The sequence below is a fragment of the Phaenicophaeus curvirostris genome, chromosome 17 (genome assembly GCF_032191515.1).
Source record: "Phaenicophaeus curvirostris isolate KB17595 chromosome 17, BPBGC_Pcur_1.0, whole genome shotgun sequence".
In the NCBI taxonomy this organism is placed as follows: domain Eukaryota; kingdom Metazoa; phylum Chordata; class Aves; order Cuculiformes; family Cuculidae; genus Phaenicophaeus; species Phaenicophaeus curvirostris.
The window spans coordinates 881,989-904,586 of NC_091408.1; the positions used below are offsets into that span (position 1 = coordinate 881,989).

Genomic DNA, 22,598 nt, shown 5'->3' on the forward strand with positions numbered 1-22,598 from the left:
CTGCGCTTGGGCTTGAGGGGGTTGTGGACTCATAGATCACATCAGATAAAATCAGGCTAAGATCAAACCGAGGATGTTGTGAAGCTCTTGGGCTGTTTATGAAGCACCAGTAGCGGTAATGGGACTGATCCGTCCTGTCCATGTGGCAGTATCTCAAAATACAGAACCACACTGAAGAGCAGCTGAAAGGCTGAGATTTTAGGCACTGGACACCCTCTTTCTCCCTGTGGTTTCTGGGGTGAAGAGTCGAGGTTCAAGGAGTAAAGTGAGAGCAAGGTCTTGCTTAAATCATAGAGCCACGTGTGTTTGCTTACATCGCACCCACTCAACGTGAGGCTTTTGCCAGAGGTTCCCTGAATGGGCTCTGTGCTACTTCCCACGCCGTCACTGCTGCTGCGTTGGGTCCAGTGAAGGCAGTTCTGCTGAGAATGAGAGCAGTTTGAGGCCAAAGCTGTTTCCTTTTATCACTGAACTGAGACTTTGCCTTTTCTACTTGTCATTCCACGGCAGATGCCACTTGCTGCTGTTGAGCCCCAGCCTGCGGGGCACTGCAGAGCTTGGGGACAAGTTTGTGCATGAACTAGCGTCAGCTGCGGGTTGGTGCAAAGAGCTGTCCCTGGGGCCAAGGGTGATTTGAGAACTTAGCGGTGCCCCCGCAGTCGCTGCACAGGCAGCCTGAGCTGGGGCAGAGGAAGCGGGGGCGTGGAAGGTGATGGATTTCTGGGAAGTGGCTGTTAGGCAAGCGTGCTTTCTAAAAAGTCTGAATAACTGGGCTGGGCTGCTTTAAGCTGTCTGTGATTCAGCACCCTTGTGTTCCTGAATCTCTTCTACATCAGAAAACTCTGCTATTAATTATAAAATATGTTACAAAGCTTCCCTTAGGGGCAGCTCACATTAGGCCATGGTTAAAAACTATTCTTATAAATATGTTTGAATTCTTGCCTCCCTGCAGCCATAGGCGGGTTGGTTTGTTTTACCACTCTCACCACAAAGGGCTGATTTGCTAAAACTCTAACCAGGAAAGACTCGCACTTCTGTGCTCCATTTGTTACAAACCCCTCTGGCTGGCTGTGTGGGCGGTGACACCTGCATCTCCTTTGGACACACCTGGACAGAGGGCAGGCACATCTGCCACTCTCCTTGGTACCGTGTTCCACTGTTGGTGCTGCGCTGCGGCTGCCCGCATCACCACAGGCACTGCCGGGCGCCGGAGGGGTCAGAGCCTTTCCCCTTCCTGCACTCAGGCCATTCTGCTCACACGAATGCTTCAGCTACAAGAAAAGCTTCTTCCTGCTCGTGTCCCACCTCTCCACAGGCGGCCACCCCCGCTCTGCTGAGCAGAACAGATGTCTCAGAGCGAGCTGCAGGGCACAGAGACCAGGACACGCTGCCGTGACCTATTCCGGCTGATCTGGGAGGGAGCTGTGCTGTCAGAAAGCAATCCAGGCAAGCTGGGGAGCCACGTCTTTCCCCCATTCCTCAACCTGCCACCCACCCAGCTTCTGGAAGGGCTACAGGGAGGTGTTACAACCACACCATGAGGGATGAGTGCCACACGCAGCTTCCCTCATATTCTCCAGCACTAGACAGCATCTCCTGAGTGGAAAAGCACTACTGCAGGAAACCCCTGCCCAAAGTCCTCTCAAATACCTGTGCGTGCATTAGGCCAGGCAGCAGCTTTAGAGGAGACATGCCCAGACAGGTTAAAAAACCCTTTTATTAAAAAATATAAAGACTTCATTAGAAAACAGAGCAGCCTCTGTACAGCAATGCTTTGAAAGTCTGAGTAAATGGACTAAGTACAAAAATAAGGTAAGCATGAACGGGGAGAGACCAACCCAAGTTGTCTTGCAAGTCTTGTTCCCAAACTGTGAGCTGCAGAGGGCATCATGTGCCTGTAAATGCTGCCCTGTGGCTGGTGTGGCACGTCAGGCTCTAGGAGCCATGCACCCTGGAACTGTAGCTGAGGCAAGGGAGGTAAAACCCCACTGTAACCCCTTTCAGCACATAAACACTCCTCCCCCCAGACTTGAGCCCTGTTTCCCTCCAGCACTGTGACACTGTCTAACAGGGTGCTGGGCCACGTCCAGGGCTCAGGGAAGTGGCTCTGATGAAAAACAGTAGCCTTTCCGGACCCAGGGGATTGAAGATGAATTCCACTAGGATGAGGGAGCAAGCACATGGAGCTGGCTCTGGACACAATCAACTTGTCCTCTGGATGATGATTAAGTGCTTGCAGCTGTGATCTGGTAACACAGGAATACTCCTTCATTGACCACAGCTGGAGCAGAGCTTAAACTATGGTCCTCCGTGTACAAGGGAAACCACACCTGGCTGCACTCAGCTCAACACTGAAACACAAGCCAAGACTGAGATTTCAACAAATCAATAGCTTTATGGGACAGGCTTCATCAGCAAGAACTGACACTTAATACCCACCTGACCTTGTTTGGGTTTTTAAACAATGTGTGTTCAAATACTTGTTACAGCGTTTGCAGAGGGAGTGTGTGTGTTTGTGTGCTAGGATTGCCAGGGCTGTGGCAGAAGGAAGCACAGCCCATAAGCTTTCAGGAAATTTAGTTTGGGATCATGGGAATTTGAGAAAAGCTTTGGGGGGGTTGGGTTGGTCTTTTTCTTGGCCATTTTGAGCAGGACAAGGTTACAGAGTAGCTGTAAGACCTTTTGCATCCAGGTGCACAAGTTTAGGTCTCTCCTCCAGAAGCCTTCTCCCTCTCTGACAGTTCTTCAGCAATCCTACAGTTTCATCCCTGTGATCGCAAAGGGAACAGCGGAGACTCGGAGTGCCCTTAGGCTATGGGAGAGAAGGACTTTCTAGTGTCCAATAGAGCTGCATCACTTCTCAGCCGTCCTGGCTGAGCACAAGGCCACAATGACTTCTGAGTAAGTCTTCGGTAACCTGAAGAAAGTTATAAAGCTTCCAAAACCAAGAGCTTTTCCACTGCAGTCCTCACCTGCATTCCAAATGACTTATCCTCTGTTGGCATTGGAGTGGGAGAACGGGGAGAGACTGAGGCTCCTCTTGCCCCAGGGAGAGGTGAACCCCGGGGAACCAAGCTGGAGCCTGTGCCTCCCCAGAGCAGGGAATTCTCAGCGCCCCTGGGCAGCTCAAAGCCAGCAGAGTGCAGGCCTGAAGCTTCATAGGGTCCTTTGCACCCCGCCCCGGCAGATTTGCTGTGCTGTGGGGGCTGAGCTCTGCCAGCCTGGGGAAAAGCAGGGGTGCTTTGGATGGGAAAACCAAGAAAGGAATAGAGGAGCTTTGCTCTCTTCTCCTTCCAAACCTGCTTTCTAGACCAGGATGCTTAAGATTGTTCAGTCCTTACCTTACAGATGCTTCTTATAATCCTCATATCCAAAACAGTTACTTATTTCATGTTGCTGGGCCCCAGTAATAAACAACTTATTCTGGCAACAGCCTAAAAGAAACCAATTCTGCTCTCAACTGAGACTCCAGCAGGAATGGAAGACACAGTGTTCCCGGTGGGGTTTGGACCGATTTTCCTTACCCACGTTGTAGTCTCTTTTTCTGAATAGCTGATGTGCTTAAGGAATATGTTTTTCCATATACCTCATAAGTAATGGAGGGTGCAGTGCTAAACGAGGCTGGCAGACCTGTCCTAGTATTGCCCGAGGGTGATGGGCAGACTCCTGGAATCGGATGTTTTGCCCAGGACGCATCCTGATGGGAACAGGCACTATTGGCGTGTCCAAGCCAAAGCATGTTCTGAATCTCATTATCTCCTGTGGTTTTGTGAGCTGTGATGGCATTTCAGGCTAATATCCAGCTGACTTACCCATCTTCCTTTTATCAGAGTAAGCAGAGATGCATTTTCCTTCCTTGAAAATTCCCTGCACAACACTCATTGCAAATTCAACTTTCCTTTCTTTATGTCCCCTTCCCAGCAGGCCGCTCCTAACCTCCTGCAGTGGGGAGAGAAGAGGAAATGCAGTGAATGGGGCAGCGCCTGAGGTCTCAGCGTTGCCCAGGTGTGAAAATGAAGCATGTGTATATGTGGCCAGGTTGAGAAAGTGAGATATAAGCAAGAAGGAGCAAAACAGGTTATTCGTGAGAGCTATAGGAGCACTGTTCTCCTCCCCAAAAGAAGACAGGAAGATCCAAGTGAGGCCACTCACCTCACTGAAACGTTCCTCAAACAGGATGCGGTTCCCTTCAGTGTGCATGATGGGAGCTGAAATGGCATGTTCCAAGTCGTAGCCAAACCACAGCTTGTTTACAATTGCCTGCAATAAAACAAATCCCACACTGACTGACTGGAGATTCTGAACAAGAACCTGGGTCGCGTGCTGCCATCCTCTGTGCTGGTGGGAAGCCACCAACTCCACTGAAAACCCTGCCTGCAGGCTAGGGCAAACCTGGGCTGTGAGAGCGGCTGTGCTGTCAGACCAGAAGTCCTGCCAGCCTCCTCTCCTGTCTTCACGGTGACCAACAGCTCAGGACAAGCATAAGAACAGGGGCAGCACTCAAGGATACTTCCCAGAATACTTTCCCTGAGCCAGAGCAGTGTCCTTGAATTCAGTAGCTACTGACAGAGCTTATGCCTTTCTGTCAATGGCTGTTCTTTCTGTTTCAGATCGGGTCCTGGCAGGGACTCCTTCCCATCCTTCTCTTCAGTTGCAGAAAGACAAAGGAAAAAAAAACCTCCTCTATTTCCTCTTGTAGCTTCATCTGCTTTAGTTTCTTGTTTGATGAACTGTAGGGGTGTTAAGACTTCTTTTTCATTAAGATTTTTTTTTCTGTGTGTGTGGGCACGGTGCTGTGTTTCTCTTTTCCTTGTTCTTTCCACCATGTAGCTGATCAGTTTGTTTTCAGGGCCCCAAGGTTTGAGGCAACACCTCTCCTTCCTAACAACTCCCTTAGCTTGCTATTTAACTATTTGGACTTCTCCCATTTCAAAAAGGAACTGAGCGAGGCAGTTGGCACTTGCTCAGGCCTCCAACCTGCAGCCTTTAGAGACTTGTAAATCCCAAATAAACCAGAGCACCAAGGAGACAAGACCTGAGGAGAGCCAAGCAGGAAGGGCATGTGGGACTGACCATGGTTGGAAACCTGGGAGGGCTGAAAGAACCAGCAATTGGTGCAGGTTCTCCCACCTCTTCCATTCCTGGTCCCTCGGGCTGGAAGCACAATTTAACAGTGGAGCTGAAGCTCCCCCTGCCCTTGCCACAGGAACACCAGAGGCGAGGAGGTGAGGACAAACTCACCTGCAGCAGCCCCTCTTCACTGCTGCCTTCCATACAGCTGTGCTATCAACATCAAAGCAATTCCTTTTGTTCAGGGCAGCATGGCACCTGTTCACTCACCATAGCAGTAGCACTGATAATCCAGGCCCCGCCGGCTCCTCCAATCACCAGCATGTCTCCTGTCTTGGAGATGAGGATGGAAGGCACCATTGCTGAGGGAGGCTTCTCTCCTAGAGCAGAAGCAGGGAATGTTATTCCTCCCCTGTGGCTCTTAAGGGGCTTGGAGGGACACACAAGTACATCTCCATCACCCTTCCTGCATTCCCCATGGCAAACTAAGCTGCTGTTCATTCCTCAGGAAGCTCAAGCTTTCCAGGAAACTTGGCCTCCTTGGGCCGAGACCCCATCTCACAGGAAAATGGGGCAGGCACAGGCTAAATGGAAAGCATCTCTTGATGCAGGGCATCCTACAAGCACCCAGGCCTTGCTGTAGCTCATTCAGCCCAGCCAAGGAACTGTCAGCAGCAACCCTGCTGTCGCAGTGTGGACGCAACATCTGCATCACCACTGCCGTGGTACCGAATCAGCGTGAGCCCGGAGCGCCACTGCCAGGGCCTGCAACTGTGTACTCCTCAGAGATGAGCCCAAAAAGTCAGCAAGCTCTTCTCAGCAGCAGCTCCTTCACTTCTTCCTTCTTTCCCCTCCCCATCAATCAGTAATCAACTTCAGCCTTTTTTTGCCTTTTTTTTTTTTAAAAAAACCCAAAAAACTCAGACTTCCCTGGCCAGAAACCCAAACTCCTGTGTTTCCATGCAAGAGCCAGTGTGAGCAGACAGGGCAAGCTACAAGGTTTATCCTCTGTTAGTCTGAAACAAACCCAGTCCTAGGAAAGCAAGGAATACCCGCAGTTCACAGTCTCTGTCCAGCTGCACGTGGCCCACACACCCAGCTCCTGGCCTTGCATTTTATTGTGAGGGTGAGACCACTCACCTGGTTTAATGCTTCTGTTTGCTACGCAGAAATCAGCAAGTTCATTATTCAAAATGATCCCAGTTTGGTTAGAATACACAAAGGAGCCGAACCTGCAGCAGGGGAAGAAACAGCCTTTCAGTGCCACGCTCTCCTGTTGTGGATGGCTTTCACTGAACACAGCACCGCGTGGGTTCCCTCTGCCTGCCCTGAGCCAGGGCGTCCAGACGTGTTTGTGCTGCTGTGCCGGAGCCAGAGAGCAGCTCCCGGTTACTGCGGGGATCTGCCCACCCTGCAGACACTCAGAACTCAACAAGGTGTTACTTCTTCCTGCACGTGCAGGTCCTTTGGGCTGAGGCTCAAACACCTTTGCTGCCACACAAAGAAGGCGGCATTCACGAGTGGGAGATCACCTAAATCTGTGACACCTAAGGGTTTTACATTTCTGGTAAACAGCCCTCGGAGGCAGCCTGTGAACCCAATACCTGGCCTGTGTGACACAACTAACAGCCCCTTGGCTACTCACGGGAAGTTGATGGTGCTGGTGGCAGACACAGCACTGCCGTCTGCAGCGAGCACGGAGATGTGGCTCGTGCCTTTACTTTTGTATCTGCGGTTGTGGATGGAGCCCAGCAGGTTGTAATGGTTGAGTGGATGGTCACCACGGTCATCTATTCGGCCTCTGGCAAGCTTGACAATCTCATCAGACAGCATGGCCTCCACAGTCACCTGCAGCCACAGAAAGGTCACAGAGCACGTGCCACCAAAGCGCAGGCATGTCTGACTCTGGGTGAGATGGAGCCTGGGGGGATTCAGCCTCAGCAGTCAGAGCCCCAGGACTTGCACCAGCAGGGTCCTGCCGCAGCTCGAGTGCCCAGGCCACTCACACAGAAAATGAAACAAGCTCAGTGCTGAGGCACCTCAGTGTTGCTGTGAGCACGTGCACATCCCTTATGAGGCATGTGAGCACCAGCCTACAGCTGAACAGAAACGTCAGACAAAGTAAAAGGCCTAATCCTGCCTCTGCCTGGGCCAGTTGTGCAGCACTGTTCGTGATCAGCAGGTCTAAGGACTTACTTTCCTTCCGTGGCTGCAAAGCAGGAGGGCACAAGAGCATCGCTGGGTACTGCAGCGTTGTGCTGGCAGGCAGGACAGTCTGGGCGATAGGCAGCCTGCTTGAGGGCTCAGCACTTTGGCTCAAATGAGTTGGGGACAATGCAGGTTTAAAGAAGAGCGCAGGAAATGGATTTCCCTGCTTCCACTCTGTCATGCAGCGGTGTGGAAGCAGCTGCCAGTGCTGAGCGTGTCTGTGGCTGCCCCAGTGCACCACGCCAGCTTACCTGAACTTCGGAGAAGGTCGGGTCACTCATCTGGGGTTTTAGCATATTGCCAAACTTCAGGGCCTCTGCAATGCGATGGTAGGTCTCCACCTTCTCCTTGGGTGTTGCCAGTGACGCTTCTTGGAGTTTATACTCTATGGAGCAGGATAAAACAAGTTTGTTAACAGAACCAAGGCAAGATTTTTCCAAGAACTGTTAAAAAAAAGTTGACAGGAACCTCTTATTCTCATCCCGGTTCTAATCAAGTTTCCCCTGAGCTTTAGCAGGATGTGGGCACAGAAACAACGAAGTACTGATTTCCATTGTGACTTCAATTGTTCTTGAACCTTTGGGAAAATCGTGTGTCCGTTAACCATGCAGCAACTATGGCGATGCTGACCCACAGTAAGAATGAGGTGGTTCACCATCCCAGTGCAGAGCACGGTCACACTGCTGCTTTGGGGCCCTGTCGAGCTCACCAACTCCATCTCTGCCCGTTGTATTTTACTGCTTCAGAACAACACTCCTTGCAAACCTCTTGCTGCCCCTCTTCCTTTAGGAATTTACCTTCTAATATCTTGAGGATGAACATGAGCACAGCACCTCCCATGGGTGGTCCGGGAGAAAAGACTGTGGTGCGATTGTCCAGGGTAACGTTCAGAGCTGAGGACACCTCTGCTCTGTATGCCTGCAGGTCCTCCAGTGAGATGCTGGATCCTTCAACGGGAAAACAGAGGTGGCTGGCGTTAGCACATTTGCTTCCACCAGCTGCTATGGGCTGGCTCCACCCGAGCCTTGCTAAAGCTTGTACAGAGCCAGCCCTACGCACTGAAGTTTCTTCCACCAAGCACAGAAACGTCTCCCTCTGTCCTCATCTACTGCCAAACCCCGAGCCAGCACATGAGCACCGAGGGTGACTGCAGAGCAGAGGGTGGTGCTCAGCCCTGCTTCTTGGCCCAAGTTAAAAGAACTGGGGAAAGGTGGCCCCTTCCCATGCCCCTCCCCAAGTGGCAAGCAAAGGACCCGTGTTGGCTTTCCCCTGGGAAACACTGCCAGCCAACTGCTGGGGAAAGACCTGTCTTAGTATCAACTACAGCTGTTACCTACCAGCCTTCCTAAGGTCCTCCACCAGGGCCTTTCCTATCAGTCCTTCATAAAATGCTGTAGCTCCATGTTCTGCTACAGCTTTCAGTGTTTGCTGCAGTGCTGGCCACCTGAAGGTCTCCCCGTGGTTCAAAAACCTTTGACCGTCACATATCAGCGGGCTGTTGAAGAAGAACATCCATCAGTTTACTGCATATGCTGATTCTGCCCCAAGGGCCAAGCTCTTTTCCCTTCCCAAGCTGGTTTAGTTTATGCACGTTATGTACTTTCCAAGCCACTGCTACGCTGCAGCCTACGCAGCAAGAAGCTCTTTGCAGCTGATTGCTACCCACAGGCACTCTTTTCCCAGACAAAGCTTCTTCCACAGGCCCTGGCGCTTTGACCCTGGCTCAGGTCAGCAGGGCTTCTCCGGAAGAGTATCTGCTCTCAGGGGACGGTTGCCACAGAGGTGGAGGTAGGCCACGTACAGCCAGCTCCTCCTCAGGAGCAAACATGCTCAGGACAGTTTTGCTGTGCCAAGCTGCTTTAAATTACATTAAAAAAAGAAGTTGCCAATGGGAAAAAGCTTTATAAAACCTCTTGTGTTATGCCCTCCTTCTGCACAGTGAACGTTCCCTGATCAGCAGCCTGTGCTCCACGTCAGTGTGTCAGAGGAGGGGTCTGGCACTGAGGGAACAGTGGTCCTCACACGGCAATTTAATCCATGAATCTTACCACAGGTTCTTTCCTGGCTCGGAGAAGGCTGAGTGATGGATAATTTTCGCCATAACTGGGGAAATGACAAGTGGCTCTGAAAGGAGCTTGATGGTTGGTTCGAACAGGGCTTTCCATGGTAAGCGGCCGTATCGCTTATGGGCTTCCTCATACCCGCGAAGCTCTCCCGGCACAGCAATCCAGCGGGGGCCTGAGGAGCACAGCGGCAGTGTCACACCCAGAAAGCCCTGGCCTGGGCATTTCACCTCTCTGAAAGCTCTCCAAGGGAAGTATGGGTTTGTAGTACAGGCAGGACTAGGGTTTCTAAAAGCAGGTTTGGGTTTTTTTCCTTTCCTTTTTCTGTTCATGTATTTCTTCCACTACCCAACAGACAGGCTCTGGAGAAGCTGAAGCCAGAGTTGGAGGTGTGCAGTGAAAGCACAAGAGGCACCAGGCTGCAGCGAGGGAGGTGGCAGCTGGACACAGAAAAAGCAGCCATGCGGAGCCTGGTCGAACTCTAGGGCGGGTGAAGCTGTGAAACTCCCTGGAGAGGTTATAAAATGCAACAGATAAGGCTGTAAGCAGCCTGAGTGAACTCTGACATCACTCTGCTTTGAGCAGGAGCTGGAGAAGAGACCTCCAGCTCTCCCTGGCAACCAAAGTTGTTCCCAATTCCTTTTCTGGCTCATCTTCCAAGGATAAGAACATCTCCAGGAACTAGGACACGCCCTGAAAGAAAACGTGCTAGGAAAGGAGAATGAACACAGCAATGTGGAGAGATCCGAGATGTGCTGCTAAAGCAAGAGTGCCTGGTCAAACCCAGTAACAGCACACGGAGCCTCCTCGGGTGGATGCTGGAGTCCAGCTGCTCAACTCCTGACACTGCCAGGTTGCTTCCCCAATGTAGAGGGCATGGGCAAGTGCCCTGGATTGATCTCTTTCATTTCCAGAATGACTCAGCAGCTATCAGCCTTATTTTTGGTTCTGTAAGAACTTCTGGGAAATGAGAGCTTGGGGAAATCTGCTCATGAAATGCAGGCTTCCTACCGAGATAAGTCACACATTGTTTTTTCCTTGTGCCCTGCTCCTCACCCCCTCGCTGGTCAGATTGTCAGCACTGCTACAAAACGGGAATTTTATGGACCTAGTATTTTTGTCTTTTGCAAAAATCAATCCAGGAAGAGCACAAGCAGTTAAACAGAACTTCAGATAACAGCAGCATGGTCCTCAGCATCCCCACCCTGAGCTCTGTGTGCTGCACACAGCACCGAGCCCTCACGGCCCAGTCTGCATCCTTACCAATGGGGAAACCAGCAGTGCAGCCAGACAACAAATCCTGTGGAGACACTCGGGGGACCGTCTCACGGGCATTGATCACCTCGACTGTTCCTAGAAAGAAGCAGGGGGAAATGCACAACATTGTTCTCCTGAAGCAGCTGAACGTCCCACTCCAGCCGTCCCTGAGCACCACACAGGCCGCGAGCCCAGAGCTTGTGGCGTCAGGCTGGGCAGCCCTGAAGCCTTTTGCCTGCTCCACCTCTGCAGGTGGGACACAGACATAACGTCAGCCTTGGCGGGCCATTTTCCGAGTGATGGTGAAGCACGTCTGTCACATTTGTAGGAGGGCGGGGATACTGAAAGGCTCTCTACATATTGGGAACCTTGAAAGGGGAGAAAAACTCACTGACACCCAAATCCCACTTGTATACATTCATATTTCAGGTCTAGTCTATTATTTCACCTCCTTCTTTGCTTTGTATTTATCTTTTCCTGTCACAGAGGCAGCTGTGTTGCAGGAGCCCACAGTCCACGATACGTGCTGTACCGGGCACTGGAGCCGTGCCGGGCCACGTGTGGCTCTGTGCAGCAGGATAACCGGGTAGCAGCAAAGGACTGCTAACAGGAGACAAAGTTATGTGGTTCTGCCAAAATGGAAAAAACCAAAAAATATAGGTGTTTTGCCAAATTATGCTCTTGCATAAGTTATATCCAAGCATTCCCAGGCTCATGACTCCATGAGACTACTTGGCAGGGGGTTAAAAACTACCATGCTGTTTTTGTGTTCATTGTTGATTTTACTATTTAGATCTTTAAGCTCTGGGAGCTTCGGAAAGTCAAAGCAGTTAGGAAAAAAAATACTAAAAGCATAAAAGCAGGAACATGACTCTTGGGGCTGAGTCAAACACCAAACAGTTTCCCAGCAGACCCTGACATTGCTAGATATCACTAGATGTAGATGCATCTCCTGAGAAGGGAAGCCTCACCGCCACTCTGGGGAGTTCTGCCCTCGAGGGCAGTGTGCGACACTGGCCTGAGGCCCTGAAGTCCCAGCCGAGCAGCCACAGCCCCACGTTGCTGCGCTCATGGCCAGCACACACACCTCTCTGCGCTCCCATCTGCCTCCATGGCAGCTCAGACAGCACCACTCCCACCTTGCGACACTGTCAGCTGTGCGACTGAAATACAGTTTGGAATTGCTTTGGAGGGGAAGGAGAGGCAAACACAGTTCATTTTAAATCCAAAGCTCCTTCCACCCCAACATGTCCTTGCTGGGTGAAGATCCACCCCCTGTCACAGTTGCTTTGGGTTGAGAACAAAAGCATGATCTGTTATCAGAGGATGCAGCATTATATCCAAAAAATTGTTCAGAGAGACATGAAGGATTCTGCCTTTTCCACGGCAGATGCAGGAAGACCGTGCTCCCCAGAGAGGCCAGAGCTGGTCCATACCTGTGCTGGCGTTGTAGATGGTGAATACGACCCCGCCACCCAGGCCCGAGCTCTGAGGGTTCATCACTGAGGTGCAGATCAAACCAGCAATAGCAGCATCCACAGCCGTGCCTCCGCTTTTCAGGATGTCCCTGTGGTAGAAATAGGGGAAATAAAGGCAATGCTAAAATCCAGGGATGATGAAATGGCAGAGCTACGTGAAAATGTCTCCCTGGGGCACCTGCAAGGCAGCTCCAGCTTGACAAGGCCAGCTAGAGGTTGGAGAAAGCCCTGGGCAGCAGCGTGGGGTGCAAGCTTTTGGCTCAGCTCAGAAACAACTGAAGCCAGCAAGGGTTCCAAATCCTGGTCAGGGCTATTAATGGGATTTCTTTTGAGCCACTTCGCTCTTTTACCCAGGAGGCCCAATACACATCCTCTGCCATCAGTGCAGGGTTCAGGGCCCACAGCCATCCTACACTGGCTGCAACCTGGCCCAAGTCTCAACAGTGTCCCCAACAGCCTCTCTGGAGCCCGAAACACGACACAAACCCTCTCAGAGCTGCCTCTTGGCCTATCACAGCCAGCTTCCGTGCCTGGCTCACTCAACTTCAGCCAGTGCCCTGGCCCTTCCTTGGCAGCAATGCCTGAGGAATTTAGGGCCATTATGGCTTTCCGACCTAGTGAGACAGGCAGAGCACACCCTGTCCTACCAGGCTGCTCCCGTCGTATGCATCTCTGTTATAACTCGATTAATTACAGTACAGCCCCCTGGGGAGACACGTGACCCCTCAATCAGACCTTCACAGGTCTCTCTGGAGACATCTTAGTGCTGCAGCTGACAAGGTGCGATAACAACATATTTTGTCCTACATCCTTCCTGCTGCTCAGTTTGAGCTTTAGGCCATTAATGGAGCTTCCGTAAAGTCAGGAGCAGAAGAGGATGTTAACAACCAAGTCCAGCTCCAGTAGCACAGGGATTCAGCCTCCCAGGATGAGCGAGTGAATGCACTTCGCTCACAGCAAAGATGGGCTGTGCAGGGGGCAGACCAAGCCTGCTCCCCTGCCCTGGGCTACAGGGAGCCCTGAAGCCACTTTAAATCACTAGAAATGCTAAAGTGTTCCATTATATTGAGGTTTTTTCTGTTAAAGCAAGCTGGGGGCCAGGAGGAGAACCTCTGTTACAGAGGAGCTGCCTGCTGAATTCTTATGAAGAGCAGAAGCAGCAGCTACTTCTGTAAAAAAGGGTCAGTTGCCAAATCGAAAACTGTCGAAATACAAAAGAAGGGGAAGAAAATCCTCTGGGATCTCAACATTCTCCAGAAACACTGCTGGGCCCTCACTGAAAAGGATGTTTGCAGCAGATTCTTTGCCTAGAACTGAGCTTCCCAGGACTGCAGGCATCTTCTGACCATTAAATTCTCACCCTCCCCACCACCATGTCCCCAGGCGCGTGTTCCTTTCAGAAACAGCTAGTTCCCAGGGTTGATGTGAGCCTACACAGCAGAAGTGGGATCAGAGACAGCTGCTGGGCCAGGTCAGGTCAGCTTGCCTCACTGCAAATCCCATCGCTGGGAACAAGCACTTCCAAATCTCTTCCCTGGCCTCGTGCGGCTCTCGCTTTAGCCCTTTGGGAAACAAATGGATGCAGAGCAGTGGGTGGCAGAGCTCAAGCTGCACACTGGTAGGAAATATAAAGCTTTCAGCATGGTCGATGGGAAAAGCCTCTTCCGTTGCTAGGAGGGAACAAGTGGCTCGGAGCTGGAGGTGACGGTGGGTTTGGAGACTGCTTGCTGCCAGGGCAATCACCTCCAGTCTCCTCACAGTGTCCTGGCGTGAGGACAAATTGAGGTGGACTTTGGTACCAAATCCACATCGCTGCACCCCCGACCCACCTGCTCAAAGACAAGGTTGCTCTTTGGGCAAGAGGTTCAGCTCAGTTCTTCTCAATACATTCAACTAAAAGTTCTATTAGGAGCACACAAAGACTCTGTCTGGAACAGCAGCATCTCAAACCAGCCCAGTATCACGTAATGCCTCAGGGATTTCATTACTGTTAATGACAACTCACAGAACATGTGGTTTGCATTTTTTCCTTTTAAATTAAAAAAAAAAGGAAACAAATTGTTTTGTTTTTTAATTAAAGAATGAAATTTAGAAGTAGGTCAGAGATTTAGCTTCCAGGACTTGAGGCACCAGACCAGCGCCGCTGGTTTCATGCCTGTCCTGCGCTGGAGGTTCTCCAAGCATCCCTCCATGGGGTCCTAGGGGAATTTGCAGGATGAAGGGGTGGCTGTGGGCAGCAGCCCTGAGGCACAGCAGAGAGAGGGCCCGTGGGGCCAGGGGGAGGCAATGCTGAATCCTTCTGTGGCTGCAGCAACCTCCGCGCTCACCAGCGCAGCGGGCGGGTTGAGAGGTTCAGACACAACATGTGGTTTCCATTGAGTGCAGCTTTGCTGTACTCAGGCCACCAAGCCCAACCTTTTTCAAACAATTCACACTAATTTGGCCAAACTGCTTGCTTTGTGGGGGAAAAACAAACAAACCAAAACTGGTCATTACAAATTTTTATCATATTGATCATATGATTTTTTATTTTTATACAAAAAAAGAATTAGGAATTATTCATTAATGAAGTAACCAGTCTGGATAGATTAGTTCTCCCCTGATTTCTAAGCCATGATAGTAGAAATGAGCTTGTTTCAACCCTGAGCAGCAGAGGCTGAACAGAGCTTCCTCAAAAAAACTGCATCTGGTAACAGTCATGGCTTTAGGGCACCAGAGAAACAAGGAAATCCTTATCCTTAGTACTTGACACTCCAGACCTCAAACTCAGACACAGAGGAGATGGGAGAGGAGTGAGGTGGCGAAGCCGTGGGGACAGGATCGAGGCAGAGGAAAGCCCAGGAGGCTGAGCACTGGGGAGCAGGGGCTGTGCTGCTGTGTTGGGAGGATGAGAAGAGTAGCAGCAGTGACTGCACAGGCGATGGGTCCGTGGTGTGGGGAGGAGCAGCCACAGAGCTGGGGATGAGACAGCGATGAAGAGAAGAGAGAGCAGCAGCACAACAAAGACTCAAGAGTAGCAGGGAGGAAAAAAAGTCACCTGGGCCCCAGATTCCCTCACTAGTTATTCCCTGAAGCTTCTTTTAATCACCCTTGGGCTCTGTACTGCAGTAAGGTACTCCAAATTAATTATTTTCCACTATTTTCATTAATACTGATTTAAAAGGTATTTCTGCCCTCTGAAGGACTGACTTGTGGCTTAGTGTAGAAACCCCATCTCATTCCTTGACCTACACGTAGCCCCGGTACCTCTTCTCCACTGACTCCCACACATGGTGTCAGCACAACATCGCAAGGACCACAGGAGCAACATGGCAAGCGGGGCACTAGCAGAGCACACTGCTCCAGCCTCCATTGCCGGAGCATCCAGCATCTCCCATGTACCTTGCGAAGGTCCATCCTTCAGTTTCACATGTTTAAGAACTGAAGTAACAGTAAAATAATAACATGAGAGTCAAAGTGCGGGAGAGAGAACCTGTGACACAAACTGAAGTGTTACAGCCTGGGTAGATAGAGATTTTTTTTTTTTTCAAACCTACATCTTTCCATCCAAGTGCTGTAAGTATGTCTTTGGCACGTCTACTGTCCGGGCTGAACATAATTGAAATCTGCTCTGTACATTACAGGACAGAGCATCTCTCTTGACAGCAGGGACCCTGCTGTGGGCTCCAGAGCTGTGCACCCCGAGGCCCAGTCCCTCGCCAGCCAAGGCTCCCTGCTGGCTCCTCTCCCTTCTGCCTTAGTTTATTTCTAATCCAGTTATCTTGCAGACTTGTCTCCACAAAGCAAGCGCTTAATTTACTGCTCTCCCACTTAAAAACAACCATGCATTTGTATACTATAAATATTTGTACCTTCTCAGGGGCCACGGGCTTGCAGAGCTGCAAGTTTCTGTGACATTGGGTAATCAAAGTAAGCGTTGCCTGCAGAGACAGGGCTCCATCCGCTCCGAGCCACCCCAGGGAGCAGCACTCAGCCTCGGCAGCAGAGCCGGGGCAGAAACCCAGCACAGTCCTGCAGGACACGTACGTGCCCGTCAGCCCACGGCACACCGACACGCAACCCGAAAAGCCAAGAGGTCCGTGCACGTACCGGCCGATGAGCGAGCAGGTCTCGGTGTCGGCAGCCACAGCACCGTGCAGGTAGTGCCGAGGACCACACTTGGGTTGGGTCAGGATGACCACAAGCGCAACCACCACGGCCAGCACCGCGAGGGCCAGCAGCACCAGGCAGCACACCTTCCCCCTGGACATGGCTGTTCCCACGCCGCCGCAGCCCTCAGAAGCTTGTCCTCTGTTGGCAAAGGCGCCCGCTTAGCTCAGGGTGGAAGTCGAGGATCCCGGCGGTTTTGGGAGGGAGGTCTCACTGAAACGGGCTCTGCCCTCAGCAGTGGAGAATTACATTCTTTCTAAAAGTAAAAGCTGCTAAAAGGAAAGGGTGTATGCTTTCTTTCCTCCTCTTTTACTCACGAGAGGCTGTACACTCTTTTATAAAGTTAACTTTTCCTGGCATATCCACCATATGTTTTTTTTTTAAAGTCTCCGATGAAAACATTTAACACATTCACTGCTGGAGCACTTCAAAGGGAAATCGCTACACTCCATATCGGCTCCATGCACCTCCCTGGCTTCACACTCTTGACATACAGCAAATAAAACACAGGCAGCCTACAATCACCAGTGAATCACTGGGAAAACTACATCAATCCTACACTGCAAACCTGGAATATTTTCTTTCCATAAGACTCATCAAAGACATAAAAGCTAAATGCAAAATACAAAGCTGGAACCTTCATATATAGTCTTACTTCACCTTTTAGCTTATTATAATCTTGCTTATTTGCTTTTCTCATTGTTAAATCTTGACTGTGCTCCCCCCACACATCCTCTGTAAAGGAGCAAAATGGAACACCTTGAATGAAACTGCCTCTACGCTCTGCAAACCTTTAGACCTAAAAGCTCTGGGTCCAGCCTGTCTCAGCCAGCAACCACAGCACCAGAGAGTGAGTGGCTGGGAAACGAGAGCAGACCCGATTCCTGCCAGAGCCACAATCAGCAGTGGGAAGTGCCGCACAGTGTAACTGGGCCAGCGGGCTCTGGAAGGTTCATTATACAGCCCTCCCTGCACTGAAGAGGTTAAAGGTACGGCTCCAGATCCGCCTGCTGTCTTTCTAAGAGGTGTTGTCTGTGATCCCTTTCCAGCTGGATTTGGGAGCCGGGGAATTCACCTGCGCACATTTACACCTGTATTTCAGTACAGACTTTGAACCCGTACCCATTAAGCTTTCTCTCATAGCTATGCAACACTATTTCATATATCACGTTTCATAAAATGGGTTTGATAGACTAGATCATCTTTTTTGTAGTTGCATCTTCCCGTAAGGTTATTTCAGGGAAGTGAGATTAGTCCAAGAAAAACAGAACTTTGTCCAAGATAAAACCATGGTCCCTGAGGAACAAACTCTTGTCCTCCACATATCTGTCTGACCTGGTGAACATATTTGGCACATGTAACAAGCCTTCAAAGCTCTGATGTGACTCTGCATTTCACCCCATTGCAAAACACTGCTGATCTTGTACAATTTTTCAATCCCTACATGACTCTCATGCTTCATTTTTTGCCAAGTTATTCTATGACCCTTACAGAGTCATCACTGTGGTGGCTTTGGGGAAAGCTCTTCCCTATAAACTCACAGCAGGGCTGGAAATCCTGACCACTCAGTACTAACAAGCTCAGGTGGGTTTTGTCCTGGTAAGATTATTGCAGAGGTGTTGAAAGGCCTTGGCCATTGGGCTGAGTTAGTGGGGAAGAGTCTAATCCATCATCGAGTGTGCAAAGGGACCAGGGAAGGCTCTGGAGACACCAGGAGCTTCTCCTCATCCTGGCTGGGGACAGCATGCTCTTTTGCTTGTTTTGGCAGCAGTGACTTGCATGAAGCCAATGTAGTTTTGCCTCAAGCTCCAACATGTTCTTGACACTGAGCTGTAAAGCCTGCTTCTCCAACAGTGAAACAGGTTTCAGACAATAACTGGCATCAGTCATGTTAGAGGAAGAGGAAGCTGGTTGCAAGCCAGACCAGCCTCAGGACCCTGAAGGTGAAGAGAGAATCCCAAAGAGTACCAGCATCTACACATGCTGTATGCAATGCATTCGAATCAAAGCTGGAGATGCAGATCAAGGAGTCATCTTCTAAGAAGATGGAGATCTCTGTGTTGAAGCAGGATTCATGACAGTCCAGTGCCAGATGAAAGAAAACAAGGTTGCTGCCAAGTCTGCAGCAAAAAAAGCAGTTTTGTGGCATGAGCAGCATTTCAAGCATTGTTTCCTCCATCCTTCCTTTTCTTCAGAGCAGTTTTCCATTGATCGAGGGGAAGAAAAGAACATAATTGGATGGAACGCCAGACATTTCTACTCAACAAAGAAAAGCTGACTAAGATACTGACCCTCAATTTATCACTCATCTAATCTTTTAAAAATATAAACTAAAAGAACCCTAACCACACACCAAACTCATGAGGCATTCTCATGCTAGTGGCCCAAACATCCTCCTCTGCCTCTGCCTTTCCACTGCCCAAACTGCATTGCAACATACTCGAGAGGCTGTCTCTCTCTGCTGGTGTTCGCTTGCAGAGCACTGTCTACAAGAACCAAGCTCTTATTGTAATAAATAAGTGCATTTGGCATTTCCCAACTCTAAGTTTAAACCATTGGACAAGAGTCTAGGAAAGTTTCCAAGAACACACAACCAAAAGCCAAACTGGATGCATTTCATACACTGTTCATCTTCCCCTCCTCCAGTCCTGTTTGTTTATAATCCAGGAATATCAGTTGTCTATCATAATCAAATTACACAAAAATAGGCAAGATGCTGGGAATTTAATGTTCAAGTCTCATAAGAGACGTGGCTGTGAGTTCTGCAGATGCTGGGGCTCATGATCCCTTAGTCTCAGGGCCATTTCTGTGTGACCGAGAAGCACTAACTTTTGCACATTGTTCTCCTTTGCACACAAACACATCTTCTTTACCGAGGGCCATGGGATTGCTCCCACAAAAATCAAGTTTGTATAGTTTTCAGACATCTGGAAAAACAGATACTCAGAAGCTGGAAATTACAGCCCTGAACAACCTCTCACATCTATTCTCAGAATTTGTAAGGGAAGTTGAGCCCATAAGCTCCTCTGGTTCAGAAAAACTAAACTCTGCTGCTTTTGTTATAGAATCAAAGAGAAACGTGCTGTAGAATTACTCATGGAGTTAATGCTCCATGGAGATGAACATGTAAGTACCTTCTGAGTCAGGGCTTTTCCCTTTTCCTGTTCATTTCCAAGTATTCCCAGGAACACCTCACCTGGTTCTGAGGAACTTGGCAGTACTTCATCTCAAGCCTTGAAAACAGACTTCTGGCTGTAGCTGTAACTGTTACACAGATTCCCCCTATGAGGCCCCAGAGGGTTTCAGGGTGAAGGACTCCAGGAAGTGTGGCAGGGCAGTGATGGATATCTGGGAAGGGGCAAGCCTACAGCGGCAAGTGGACATGGATCAGCAGCCCAACACTGCTCTGGCACTGCTTTCCTCAGCTGCCCTTTTAGTGTGCCACTGCAAGTGACCTCTCTTTGTGGGCTGGAGGCATGAACAAAAGGAAAGCCCTTCAGACAGCACAGTCACAGGACACAAAGCAGTTCTCATCACTGAAACCAAAACAGGCTCCAGGAAAACCTCAAGGACTCCCAGATCTTTGTTAAATTCTCCTAGGTTAAAGGCAGAGCTGCTGCTTCCTCTTTCCTTTTTTCCTGCTGCTTACAAAGCAATGCCCCAAGGAAATGCCCTGCCAACCCTAAAACCTAAGAGTCCTCTATTCTACTATCCCATGGACATATTTAAAGAAAGGTATTTGCACAGCTCTGCTTAGACACCTGGCACAGATACTGCCCAAGAGAAACTTGCCTCCGTTAACTTTATTGGATGATTACATCCATGCAAAGTTTACACTTTATTCTTTGTGTAACAGTGCAGCTGTACTCCAGGTTAGATTAATAGTGAAACCTTCTGATTCAGTCTTTAACTCTTCTGGAGCCAGCCAAGCAGTTTCCTCATTAGTACAATTACTGCAGCAGCCGAAAATACTGACATTAGGAAACAAAGGGGAGCCTTATCTGCATCCAAACATAACAACAGCAAACTCTGCCTGAACTCCATATCGACTAACTGAGGGCTAAGTCTGACGGGCGTAAGCCCAAAGGCCATCTGTGGAGGGGTTTAACTCACATGAAAGTACTACAGTCACTGAAAGTACTAAATAGAGCATATTTATACTGAAATGCGCACAAACACATATGCAACAACCGCTTTGGCTGCCATCACACATGGCTTATAGGCCTCGGTGAGCCACAGTCAGCGGGGTAACGGTTCACTGCCATGCTCAGTCCAAGAGCTGCCCTGCATGGAGTTTGCTCACTGGGTCCTCTGCAGCCTGGAGATCCCACGGTCTGCACAGAGCACAGCACGAGGCAGCACGAGCACCTCTCCACATACAAGGGAGGCAGATCAGCTGCGGAAGCAGACGCATGATTTTGCCAGGGATCTTTACAGATTGAAGAAAGCAACACGCCCAAAGCCTGGACTCTTTAATGCCAAAAGCTCTGAAGGGCATTCCGAAAAAGGTGTGCTGGTTGGAATGCACTATGCAAGTTAAAAAACAAAACCACAAGGGTAAAAATGTGCTCTCAGCAAATCCCTGGCTAAGACTAAATTGAGGGGAGTGGCTGACAGGAGATGAAGTAGAGCATCACCCACAGGGACCAAGATGATCTGAAACGGAACTCCAGTGAAGCTGGTAAGGAGCAGAGCAACGGTCTGCATCCGGACAGAACACCACCACACTCAGCACAGGCTCTCCTGACGGGCCTGGCCTTGCAGTGGGAGCTGTGCCACGACACGCTCCTGCTGCAAACTCAGCTGGCCAGTCCTGGACTCCTTCAGGAGTGGGGTCAGCAGACAGAGCTAAGTTGTTTTCTCCTCTTTCTGAGGCAGCACCTGAAATGCTGAGATCTGCCATGGGAGCTGAACCCTGGGAGCTCAAGGGGAGCTGAACAAAAGGAGTCTGTCAAGAGACAAATTCCCAGGGAGAGGAGCTGCAACAGAGGGGAATACAGAGAGACCTCCCTGCCTGGGCAGCCGTGAATCTACAGGTCAACTTGGGCTGTCCTCTCTAAACTCACACAAAGCCCACAAATTGGCAAAGCGCACAAGCTGGCCTCTGCATCCTCTCCTGAGCCCTCTACCTGCTTCCTCCAGCCCGCATCACCCTGGTTCCTAACTCCACCTCCACAAAGCAGGGGCTCTCCCCCATCAAAACTGCCCATCTCTCACCCCTACACACTGCAGGCCCCTGGGCTGTGCTCCTGCCCCCCAGTCAGCCCATACCCCAAGCAAGAGATCAAGGGCAAACATCCCACAGCCTGCACGTACTGAGGCCCAAGCAACTGAGTTGCCTTGTTTGCATTAGGTGCAACCAGTACAGATGTTTTAAAGAAAAATAAAGTTATTGATGTTAATGAAGGGCTTAGAGAAACAATAGGGACTTTTATCCTAAGAGATCATCCGAAAACAACCTCATCCTCTCAAAGAGAAGCGAGGAGGGGAAATACTTTTTAAAAATCCCCTGAATGAGAACTGGAAAGCAAATGCAACCAGGCTTTTCTGGGATTCCCAGGTAAATGACAGAGCTGCACTGCTGCACACAGCGCCCCTTTCCAAAGGGCTTAATCACATTGAAATCTGAGTCAGGAATCAAGACCTGGACTGGCATCTGGATTTCATCTCCTCTCCAAGTGAGCAGGAATGTTCAATCAGAGAACAGAGATGAACAGCTCCCACTTTCCTCTGGAGACAGCAGGCCCTCTGCTCTTTCTGAGAGCCAGGAACCCACACAGCATCCCCCCAGAGTCTGGCAGTTTCCTACCATCTTGTGGGAACCCAGTGACATCCACCAGCATCAGAGCTGGTGCTGACAGATGGGAGGGCAGCAGAACACATGCAGCTAGTGCAGAACTGGCAGGAAGGGAGCACAGCATTTCCCTGAGAAGCCACGAGCTGCTGGAGAGACTCGCTTACACTAGCCATGGACTCCCCTCTCCCAAGTCCCAGCTTAAACACAGCCTAAGCACTCAGCCCTGCTGCCCCCTCTCCCTGCTGCACTTCAAGCTCTTAAAAAAAAAAAAAAATTGTTACTGAAAATACAAGCCAGATGTGTGAGCGCTGAAAGTCAATAAGGACCTCACAAAAACCAGCACATAAGCAACCATAGCATGAGCCAAGTTTCTCTGCATGGGAAGGGGCAACAGCAGGTTCCTAACTGCTCTTGTGATCCTCATGCACTTCCCGAGAAAAGCAACGGAAAGGCCGACAGAAAGGAGAAAAAGCAGCTCCACAAACAGCCCTTGCCTTGTCCTGGAGGGCTATTGCCGATTGTGCAACTACAGATGCAGGCCCCTAGCTCTGTCTTGCTTCCAGGGATAATAGCATT

At 50.2% G+C, this 22,598-nt stretch overlaps 1 protein-coding gene across 1 annotated transcript; it reads right to left on the reverse strand.

The window, feature by feature from the left end:
* Positions 1-1,697: 1,697 nt before the first annotated feature.
* GGT5 (gamma-glutamyltransferase 5) lies at positions 1,698-16,576 on the reverse strand. Its single transcript, XM_069871443.1, has 12 exons — positions 16,166-16,576; positions 12,035-12,165; positions 10,605-10,694; positions 9,327-9,516; positions 8,616-8,773; positions 8,076-8,225; positions 7,530-7,663; positions 6,716-6,918; positions 6,211-6,302; positions 5,341-5,450; positions 4,153-4,260; positions 1,698-3,939 (listed from the first exon to the last, which is right to left on the reverse strand). The coding sequence occupies exons 1-12, from the start codon at positions 16,324-16,326 to the stop codon at positions 3,793-3,795; spliced, it is 1,674 nt and encodes a 557-aa protein (XP_069727544.1). The 5' UTR covers positions 16,327-16,576; the 3' UTR covers positions 1,698-3,792.
* Between the last annotated feature and the right edge of the window lie 6,022 nt (positions 16,577-22,598).

Coding starts and splice junctions, on each gene's coding strand:
- GGT5 (XM_069871443.1), bottom strand. CDS start 16,326: ATGTCCAGGGGGAAGGTGTGCTGCCTGGTGCTGCTGGCCCTCGCGGTG. Junction 10,695..12,034: donor CATCTACAACGCCAGCACAG/GTATGGACCAGC, acceptor GCTTCTTTCTAG/GAACAGTCGAGGTGATCAAT. Junction 5,451..6,210: donor AAACAGAAGCATTAAACCAG/GTGAGTGGTCTC, acceptor CTTCTGCTCTAG/GAGAGAAGCCTCCCTCAGCA.